The sequence below is a fragment of the Cuculus canorus genome, chromosome 2, assembly GCF_017976375.1.
Source record: "Cuculus canorus isolate bCucCan1 chromosome 2, bCucCan1.pri, whole genome shotgun sequence".
NCBI classification, from domain to species: Eukaryota; Metazoa; Chordata; class Aves; order Cuculiformes; family Cuculidae; genus Cuculus; species Cuculus canorus.
The window spans coordinates 138,669,778-138,680,793 of record NC_071402.1 but is presented as its reverse complement, the minus strand read 5'-3'; the positions used below and the strand labels follow the sequence as shown (position 1 = coordinate 138,680,793).

At 47.0% G+C, this 11,016-nt stretch overlaps 1 protein-coding gene across 1 annotated transcript; it reads left to right on the top strand.

Annotated features, from left to right (window-relative positions):
- The first annotated feature begins 2,355 nt into the window (after positions 1 to 2,355).
- Positions 2,356 to 10,762, top strand: C1QL3 (complement C1q like 3). The gene is made up of 2 exons (XM_054058940.1): positions 2,356 to 3,560; positions 8,019 to 10,762. Exons 1-2 carry the CDS (start codon positions 2,973 to 2,975, stop codon positions 8,196 to 8,198), a joined length of 768 nt encoding a protein of 255 aa, XP_053914915.1. The 5' UTR covers positions 2,356 to 2,972; the 3' UTR covers positions 8,199 to 10,762.
- The last annotated feature ends 254 nt before the right edge of the window (positions 10,763 to 11,016 follow it).

The following is an 11,016-nucleotide window of genomic DNA, read 5'->3' as shown; positions in this document are numbered from 1 at the left end:
ACATTAACTAATTAGTCAGTAAGGAAAAGAGCTGTGAGAATTCTGTTTCAAATGGCAGAAGCTGCAGGGGATACAGCTCGAACACCAGCAGCGGGTCTGAATGAGTAAAGGCCAAGGGAACCAAACAGGGTGAAAGGCTGGAGCAAGCCTGCAAGAGGGCTTCAAAAATACAAAGTAATTTAACACATTAAGCCTGGCAGCAGTGCACCTAGGTACAATAGTTACATTAGGGATGGACTGTCAATCTCGACCGTTAGCCTTTAGCACTGAGAGGAGATTATATTATAACATAAATGCTACCCAAGCCTTAATTACGGCGGATCAATGCTTTGACTTACACTTCAGGAAAACAAAGGTCCCATGGTAAAAAGAGGCCTCCACCTTTCCTTTAACTTTGCTCCAGATTACTGAGACCTCCAATGTGTAACTTCTGAGCCTTTTGGTCTTCTTGTCTTAGTTTCCTTGGGAAACAGATTTTTCTCCTAGGAACCAAGGATGACCTGATAACTAAAGCACTGATCTGGCATTTGAGGTCCCAGGTTTGTGCCTATTTAAAAGTAAGACATTTGCTCTTTTCCCAATGTGTAATGCGGGCACTGCAATGGAGGCTGGTGCACATCCCAGTGTCGAGAAAACCTCCTGGCTTAGGGATGGCTAAATACAACACCTCAAGGGCCCAGCTCCTGGCTGAGACAGAAGCTTCACTCGCAGCACAACTGCTTTTTTTTCCTGCACAGAAGAAAGAGCAGTGCTGAAAGCCCTTTCCTGTGGGGTGAAGAGAGCGATGAGATACAAACATAATCCTCCAGGTGTGTTCAGCTGCCTTCCTGGGCCTTGAGCAGAAGCCTTTAGCTGAGCGTACTGGCTAGCTTGTGTCAGTGCCAGATAAGGAATTTTTTTTTAAGACAGAGCATTAGAGGAAAGAAAGGAGAAAGAAAGGGGGAAAAGCAGGGGAGGAGGCAAGGGATATTTACAAGTGTGGGAAATAGAAGCTTTATCGGGAGTTTTCTGGGGAGATAAGGAGCTGGGCTTGCCCATCTCTACATGGCGTGGACACACTTGCTGCCTTTGAGTCTCTCAGGAAAGAGCAAAAGGAGCTGCTGACATTTCTGCTTAAAAGCAAGAATCAATGAATCTTTGTTTCCCACTGCCTGCTCATTTGACCTTATTGTGTTGTGGAACAGAAAAGACAGAAAAGAGAAGGGGTGAGGGGAGAGGGGATTCGTGCTAATAAAATCCAAGACAAGATCACAGCTCTCTGATCATCGCTGGAGATGCTATTATTTGGTTGTTGTCCTATTTGCTGCTGTTGCTCATTTCCGATTCTTGCCTTGCTGTAATAAGTCACACTCTTTCCAGCTATCATCCCTGTATTGACAGGCAAATGTCACCCACGTTTGATTGACGTCCATTGCTCCTGAATACAGAAGTATGATTTAGGAATCAATTCTGTTTGTTTATTTAAACAGCTCTTTGTGTACCTTGTATATCTGCAAGCAAGACAAGTTCCTTAATATTTTCTCGGGATAAATGCCACTAATATTGCACATTCACCTTCCCACTCAGTCACAGAGGTGCCCATCAGTCCTTGGGGAAGAGAAACCTTTTGCGCACACACACACACACAAAAAAAAAAAAAAAAAGAAAAGAAAAGAAAGAAAAAAAGAAAAAAGAGAAAAAATAAAAGGAGGAAACCCCAAGGCTTAGCAAAACGCTTTGCTGCCCCCCGAGTTAAGACAGGGAGATCAAGCCAGGGAGATCTTTTTCTTCGGTCCAGGCATCTGTTGATCTGCGTATGTTCAGCACTTTCCTTTAGCTTCCAAACTACAGGGAACTCTTCCCCTCGGTGTCAGTTTGCTAGCAAAGCAGTGGCTGGCTTTAACACCGAGAAACACCGCAGCCGGTGAGGCGTATGTCAGTTTTAATTCACAGAAAGAACGGTTTCCCTCTCTGCCTTTATGGTTGTAATCGAGAGGGGGGGAGAGGGAGATCCGAAATTGTGAGAGATGCTAATCTGTATTGCCGCGCGAGGTGGGAGGTATATTTTCAAATAACTTCCAGTTGGACAATCGGCAACTGTAAAGCATCCCTACACTTAAAGCAGCATTTCCCAGAAAACACGACTACGGCAGGGTGGCCTCGGGGAAGCGTTAAGCGGGAGGTGGATTGACCTTTTTAATCCTCGATCGGTGACCCGAAGGGTACCCAGAGGCTGCTAAACACATCTCTTCCTTTCGGTCTGCTCCAGAAAGAGCTGTCATCGCAAGATGCAGCTAGTGAGCGAGGCTCACGATTTCGCTGTTCATCCGTTTGCGGGAGGGGTGGGGGAGGGAGGGAGAGAGGGGAAAAAAAAATATATATTTCCCACACTGCCAGAGTAATGCCAAACTCTCTGTGAGTGGGAAGAGCAGAGCAGATGCTGGAATGAGATGCCAAAGCAGCTCCCCTTTCCCCTGCGCTTTTGGGTGCCTATAAATTGCTCCAGCGCGCTCGTCAGCCTCCTCCTCCCCTGGCAGGTTGCACCCGGGCAGGATCCCGCTCTCCCTCCGGCTCCGGCGCGGCGGCTCTCGGCGAGCACCGGGGCGCGTCCCCGCTGAGCACAAGAGAGAGAGAGAGAGAGAGAAGAGGCGAGCGGGGCGATCGCGAGAGGAAAGGCAAGTTCCAGGGAAAAGTTGCCTCGGACTGGCACAGCCCGCAAAAAAAAAAAAAAGTCGATCGCCAGCGGGAGGATAAAAGTGCGGCGGCAGCTCCTGCGCCCCGGCGCTCCCTCTGCCTCCCGGCCGCGACCCGCGGGAGCCCCCGCAGCCCCCGGGAGCCGAGCTCGAGCGGGCTCGGCGTTTTTTCGGCTCTGAGGAGGTTCCCGACCAACCATCAAGATTTTGTCCAAAAGCAGGCAAGAGGATCGCCCTGCGCTGAGCCGGCTGGTGGGCAGCAGGCGGCGGCTGATAGCGGCGGGCGCGCTGGGGGTGGTGATGGTGCTGCTGCTGGTCATCCTCATCCCGGTGCTGGTCAGCTCGGCCGGCACCTCGGCGCACTACGAGATGCTGGGCACCTGCCGCATGGTCTGCGACCCCTACGGCGGCACCAAGGCGCCCAGCACGGCGGCCACGCCCGACCGCGGGCTCATGCAGTCCCTGCCCACCTTCATCCAGGGGCCCAAGGGGGAGGCCGGCCGGCCGGGAAAAGCGGGGCCGCGCGGCCCCCCGGGAGAGCCGGGGCCGCCCGGGCCGGTGGGGCCGCCGGGGGAGAAGGGTGAGCCGGGGCGGCAGGGGCTGCCCGGCCCCCCCGGGGCTCCGGGGCTGAACGCGGCGGGGGCCATCAGCGCCGCCACCTACAGCACCGTCCCCAAGATCGCCTTCTACGCCGGCCTCAAGCGGCAGCACGAAGGCTACGAGGTGCTCAAGTTCGACGACGTGGTCACCAACCTGGGCAACCACTACGACCCCACCACCGGCAAGTTCACCTGCTCCATCCCCGGCATCTACTTCTTCACCTACCATGTGCTCATGCGGGGCGGCGACGGCACCAGCATGTGGGCCGATCTCTGCAAGAACAACCAGGTGCGCGCCGGGGCCGCGTGGGAACCGGGCGCGGGAGGGCAGCGGCCGAACGGGGAGAGACGGAATTCCCGAGGGGAGACGGGCTTCGAGGGCAGCGGGCGCCGGGGAGAGCCGCAATTCCCGAGGGGAGCGATGCTCCGAGGGCAGCGGGCTCCCGGGAGCACCCAGGCTGCCCGAGGGGTGAAGCCGCCGCCCGGGAGGCGCGGGGCGGGCAGCGGGCCCGGGCGGAGCCGGCCTCCCGGGGAGCGGGCGGAGCGCAGCGGGCAGGGCGGGGAGCGCCGGGAGCTTCGCAGCCGGCAGGGACCCCGGGACGGCGCTAGGGCCGCCTCGGGTGCCCGGGGGTCCGTGCGGACTCCAGGCGCTCTTGTCCCCGGGAGCGGCGGCGCTGCCGCTCCCAGCCCGTCCCGCTCCCGCGGCGGAGAGCGGAGCCCGGCCGGGAGGGGAAGCTCCGCGGGCGGGCAGGGTGGGCTCCGGAGAGGGTGGCCCTCCCTGGGGAGATGTCGGGCGGAAGGCGGCCACCAGCGCGGCGCGGATTTTGACGCCGGCGGGGAGCGAGGCTTCCCGGTGCCGGGGCTGCCCGGGAGCCGCACGGATCGATCCCGGGAGGCAGGGCCGCCGTCCCGCGACCCGGGGCTGCCGGGCCCCCGCGGGAGACCGGAACGCTCGGAACAATTAAAGATCTTGCGATGCCACGGTCTGAAAAACATAGGAGTCATCCATTTTAATTAGGATAAGCGCTGCTACCCCGCTCGCAGAGGCTGTGCCTGTAACGGTGCCCCCGGCGAGCCGCGAGCCGCAGTTTTGCGCTGCTTCTTCCGTACGCAGTTCACAGACGCGGCCGCGCCGGCTCCGGTGCTGACAGCGGCAGGGCAACCGCAGCCCGCCGCGTCCGCGCCGCCCCCGCCTGCCCCGCCGTGCGAGGGGCCCCGCGCAACAGGTGCGGGGCTGCGGGAGCTGCCGGGGCTGCGGGACATGCCGGGGCTGCGGGAGATGCGGGAGCTGCAGGGGCTGCGGAGCTGCAGGGGCTGCGGGAGATACAGGGGTTGCGGGGTTTGCGAGGCTGCGGGAGATGCAGGGGCTGCGGGGGCTGCGGGAGATACAGGGGCTGCGGGGGTTGCGGGGCTGCGAGGGATGCAGGGGCTGCGGGGCTCTGAGTGCTGCAGGCGTTGCGGAGCTGCGGGAGATGCAGGAGCTGCGGAGCTGCGGGGGATTCCGTGGCTGCGGGAGATGTGAGAGCTGTGGGAGATGCGGGGGCTGCGGGAGCTGAGGAGGCTGCGGGGCTGCGAGAGCTGCGGGGGCTTCGGTGGCTGCGGGAGATGCTGGGGCTGCAGGAGCTCTGGGAGATGTGGGGGCTGCGGGAGATGCTGGAGCTGCGGGAGCTGCGGAGGCTGCGGGGGCTGCGGGGCTGGGCTCCGGCCCTGCCCGGCTCGGGGTCCCCGGCGCTGCCCGCGGGAGCCGCAGGGCTGGCAGTCGGTGCGAGTTCGTCCGAGGGCGGCACGTTCCGCGATGGGCCGCTTAGCCTTTGTTTATGGCTCCTCAGAAGGACTGTGAGCACGGAGTAACGGGGACATCAGTGGCAATTAATTAAATAAGAAAGTGTGCCCCGTAAATACCGCCTCGGCAGATGCACCGGGACTAACAAAGTACATTGCGTTATATTCGCTTTGATTTCTTCACACAAAGGCGATATTGTCCACCGCGAGGATACCATTTAACTTGCTATTGAAACGTTAATCGCTTTTGCCCCCTATTTATAATGTTTCAAAGTGTTTATTTTCCCAAACCCTGAAAAAAAAAATACATACCTCTACTTTCTAAAAAGTCACCAAATATATATATTAAATTGAAGCTGGAGTCTAACTATTCCCAAATATAACTACTTCCAATACCAGACATGAGACAAATGAAACTCACAGTGACTCAAAGGGAAAAACGTGCGGGTTTTCTGTGTATATATTTGTATATATGTATGCAAAAATAAGTATTTAGGCAAATACATGCATACGAACTATTTAAAATTGACACACAGTTTCAATGCAGCAGTGTCTCTTTTTTGTTTTGACTTATATTTGAAGCACTAAACGCTGGTGTGTTAGCAGTTAAATTTGTGTATTATTTGTAAGAAAGCTCAGAAATTTTGGAAGCATGTCATTAAGTGGAGCCTGGCAAAGATAACATTATAAATTCAGTGTCTTCTAACAATGAAAAAAAACCCAAACTGCAGGAAAATTTAAGACTTACAGAAAAAACTATCATTCCTAACCAATGCACAGGGGGAACCTCAAGGTCTTCACTGTTAACGCGTTTCCTTCTTTAATGGTTATAAAGCTTGAACAGGGAAGCGATGAGTTCACATAGCGTAGTTAGGATGTGTGTGCACCCTTGGTGTAGCTTCACAGAAGGTGAGCATGCAGCTCATGAAATATATAGTCTGTTAATGGTTTAATTTTGAGATACATTCACCCTTTTGCAATGCAATGAAAATTCATTTGAGGCTGTTCTGCCAGGCTTTAAAAAGAAATTGCTCTGGCTAACCAAAGAAGGAGGTAAAACCTCTAAGAAAGGCACAGGTGAGTTTGTTTATACATAAGGCAATAAGATCTACACTTTGGTTTCTAGACTTTCAGTACCCAGAATCTTTTTTTTTTCAGCCAGTATAGTATGTACTATCTAGTATGTTAAAAATGAAATATCCATTGCTGTTGTAGTCAGTGTCCATATGCTGAATCTCTTAGCATATTCACTAATACAGCTCGAATTCTCCTTTGCAGTCCACAGAAAATCTACCTTTTAGAGAAATCTACAAAGTGGCTTTTCATTATGATGTAAATAGAAATTTGTAAAGTAAGTTTAAACCATTTCATTTGCCAATATGCATAACACTAGTTCTCTATGAAAGTTTTTCTGCCTCCTCTGTAGTGGTTTTATGCATTCCTATTTGCCCTTTCCATTTACACTACCAGCAACAGTCCCAGCCCATTATTTTCTTCAGAGGATTATGGCCTAGAGCCTCTACCTCCACCCTGCTCCTCATTAATCCAGAGGAAATACACTCTGCTTAGAATGATCAATGCTTAAATACTAGCAAAATAGATCACCTTTGTAAACACCACCAGGCAATTCAGGATCAAGAAGTCCTGAAATAGTTGTGGTTTATAATCACACTACGTATCTGTTTAAATTTGCAGACTTGTCACACCACTGCAAGCCTTTTAAGTCTTTCTCACTCTTCTTACAGGATGTATAAAGAATTCCCACCTAACGTGATTTTTAAGCTGCATAATGCCATTCCTGCATGGTAAAGAACTCCCTTCTTTTTAACATTTCAATATTAATGTGAGATCATAGCACATGAAAATTTAATTTGGAAATTTATCATTCAAACTTTGAAAGGAATCCATGGAAATTTGTGACTTATAGCCTATTTCTTTTCAAATCAGAACAGATAAAATCCCACATATAGTACGCCAAGTCATGCATTATTACTTAGTTCAGGTTTGCAGTACCACTAAATCACTTACTGCTCTGTACCTATGCTAGAACAAAGACAAGCAACAAGCAGATGATGTGTTACACTGAAATCAATCACAAACAACTAAGTTTACATATTTTACCAAACAGGGTCAAATTATGTATAAATGATTTGGGGACTTACAATGGCACAAGATATTCATTGCTGGAAACCAACATACATCTTGAAATTACAGATCACTTCCCATTTGCTAGTAATATCAGGTTTAATCAGTAGTGGAATAGCAAGGGAGAAATGGGGAAAAACAGATGTTTGACTGAAAGTCACCAAGGACGAGTCCTCAATTCCTTGTAAATTCCAAAACCCCTTAAAGCAACTAGTGACTCACCTGTGATTTTTCAAATGTGTATCTCTTGCAACACACAGAAATTAAATGTTGGCTTACTGAAATGTGGCAACAATGGTTTTTCCAACCCATAACTAAGGTCCCGACCTGGGCGTGTGCGGGAATGGGGGATGCACTTCTTGTATGCATGAGCCTATTAGTGGTGTTACACTAACTTGCCTCTGGATAAACTCCAGCCTGGTATCAAAAGGGCCTCACTGTGGATCCTCACCAATATCAATCAAATGTTCCGCTGAGGTAAAAGTTACACCTGTGTTAAAACTGGCACACGCGCAGTTTCAGTTCTCTGAACTCAGCTATGAACGTCCACATAATTAAAAAGGCTCCACACAGGAGTGCAAGCAGTTGTGTATTAATGAGATGACTGAGAAAGGAGAATGTTATTGCTTTAGTTCTAGATGATGTATTTGTAGAAGAAAACAAACAATAACCATAAGAAAATACCTACAATATATGTTGCCAGATACTTGAAGTGGCAACTCATGCATGCCAAACAAAATGTTGAGGATGTGCTTTAATTTCACCATGTAGGGAAAAACTATCTGGATTTTCTTAACCACTCATTATGTATTTTATGTAGGTTCGAGCTAGCGCGATTGCTCAGGATGCTGATCAGAACTACGACTATGCCAGTAACAGCGTTGTTCTTCATCTGGAGCCGGGAGATGAAGTTTACATTAAATTAGATGGAGGAAAAGCACATGGAGGAAACAACAACAAATACAGCACATTTTCTGGATTTATTATTTATGCTGACTGATGATGAGTGAAAAGACCCACCAAACCAGTCCAAAAATGAAGCTTGCTCTTCTAAACAATGGATTTGCGTGGCAAAAGTCAATGAATCAAGCGCCCCAGAAGAATGGCCACCGAACACCTCAGTAGCGGGAAAAAAAAGTTGAATGCTACCTGATTCACATCTGTACCACACAGAGAAACCTTATATTGAAAATTGCAAAACGAGTTAAACAGATGTGCGATCCACTACCGCCAAAGCAAATACTTCCTCATTGTTAGTGTTCGTGTGAATGAAGTCCTACATAGATCAATTTTTTATAGGAAAAAAACCCCCACCTAAGGACGCTGAGTTATTTCTTCAGTGTATAGGATACTTTGATGTATTATGATCTTGCTGCTTTATCCATACTTCAGCTTTGGTTCTTGTGACTTACTTGCTAACAATGATGCTTGAAGTCCACTCATAGTGTGATAAGGAATGATTTTACAATAAAAGGAAGAGGTAATTAAAATATACTCTCTCTCTCTCTCTCTCTCCAAAGGAATTGTTTGCCTTGTACTTTTCTTATCCTTCCATTTAAAACTATAAATTAATCAGCTTCAAGCCTTAACTCAATGTTCCTGCTTTGTAGGTTTACATTTTGAAATAAGATCGAGCTGGTGGAGTTGTTTAAATTTTGTCTTCCCCTTAGCTGTTTTCTAAAAGAAAAAGGATAGAAGAAACACTTTTTTTTTTTTTTCTTTCCTGAAAGATATAGCAATTGACAAAATATGGTATTGGATCAAGTCCCCGATTCCACCGAAGCCAATGGCAAAACTCCCATTAATGTTAGGGGAAAAAAGGATTTGGCTTTTGATTTGTAAACATGTGTAAATATATATTTAGACAATATTAGAGGCCCATTCTTGGTGGTTAGTTGTGTAAATATTTAGCAAGCCTGGCATCCACATCCTCAGACTGGTATTTTCTTTGCAACAGTTAGTCTTCATTAGTCTTTTAGGACTTAGTCTGTACTTGGGTACTATTTTTAATAAAATAGTTATGACTTAACATACTGCAGGTGTTGCTAGAATTTCGTAGGAATATAATGGGTCAAAACCGTAATTGTCTTGGGTGTCTTGTCTCACTGAAGTTACGGGAATTATTCCTGCAAAGGAAGACAGGGAGATCTGACACATGAGTAAATGCTGTAACACAGACCTTTTCCATGGTAGCTAGTTAGCAGTTGGTAGTTAGGCGTGCCTATAAAACGGACACAGAGAAGCATAGTACCAAAAATGATAGCACATATGCAAAGAAAGAAGCAGATATTTACATGCAAAAAAAGTGTGTATTAAAACCTATTTTTCTCATTCATATATCTATATATATATATATATATACACATATAAAGTCTCAGAGGAGTTTAATCCATATAAAGGATTAATGGCTTGGAGAATTAAACTAAACATAGGTACTATGAGTTACATAGTTATAAAAATGCTTTAAAATCAGTCATGCCAGTCATGTCCACAGAATATTTTTATTCAGAAAATATATTTATTATTTGGTTCAGTTTTGGGAGGGGAGGCTGTCTGTTTCTCTCGGGTTAAAACTTGCAGATTTCATTCTAAACCTAAATTTTAGCAAGATAATTACCCAGCTCCTTAGCATAGCTGGTTATGTGTTTATTTTTTAGAATTGTGGGAAAACCAAGGTAACATTTCCATAAATTGTTAAAGAGTAATAGAGGCTATTCCCAGCATTTCTATTTCATGTGATTTGCCACAAGCAACCTTGTCTAGCGTACACAGGGTACAAACTCAGATTTATCTGCACTAAAATGTTAAAAGTGTCTGCCACTGTGACAAAAAAAAAGCTCTTCAGTGCTGGCTGCTCAGTAAAAGTCTGATGAAGATTTTACAAGTCTCTCTAAAATTCTTAAACAGAACATGTTACTCTTTCTGTTTTGAGTAGTCCAATTCAACATAAAAGCTGGGTTAGTCTAGGCTGACTGAGAGGGTCACCAGCTTAACTCATCTAGGATATATAAAGGGACGTTGTGCTGCCAGTTGCTTGTGTATTATCTCACCAGAATGGTTAACGCTTTTACTTTATGACAAAGTGCCAACCTATATCTGTACATTGTAGTGATTTCTCCTGTTTCTTTTCTACGAGGTAATGTATTTTAATAACAGATGTGTAACTGATTTCATGTCTGTTCGTTCCACTGTCGCTTTTATGGGTTAGCACACTCACAACAGCAGTGTAGCTAGAGATTTTCTATGTAGTATTGAAAGCAATGTGCCAAGCTAGAGATCATTTACAACTAGCAATGCATATTTATTAAGGTATTTACTGGAAAAGCTCAATATTACAAGATGTGTATGGTTAAATTTGAAGAAGCTTTTGAAATAAGGCTACCAGTGCTACTGGGTAAGACCATTTTTTGGCTAAATCACCTGCCCTGGTATAAGTTAGACAAGAACAAAGAACACATTTTATGTGAAAAACACACAGAAGGCAAACATTTCTTCATTTTTCATCATATCTTGATATACTGATTTGTAAAGACTTATATCACAACCTTTGTTATAACTATTGCAACTCATTAAAACTGTATTATGTAATATAGTCTGACTTTTGGTGTTGCATCCTTACAAAAAGGAGCTGGTCTGCATGAAGCTTTACATGATTGCTGTGGGATTCCAAAAGTTCAGGTTAAAAAAAAATCAATGTGATTAAAAAAAAAGACATCCATAATAATACTGCACATCGTTTAAAAGGCGATCAAATTGCTTTATTAAAAAATAGTGTTTTCCATGTATTTTTTACACTTTCAGTTAAATGTAAGTAAATT

Excerpts from the sequence above, each read along its gene's own strand:
- C1QL3 (XM_054058940.1), top strand. The coding sequence starts at position 2,973 with ATGGTGCTGCTGCTGGTCATCCTCATCCCGGTGCTGGTCAGCTCGGCC. Across the intron at positions 3,561-8,018 it reads ATCTCTGCAAGAACAACCAG|GTTCGAGCTAGCGCGATTGC; the intron begins GTGCGCGCCGGG and ends TATTTTATGTAG.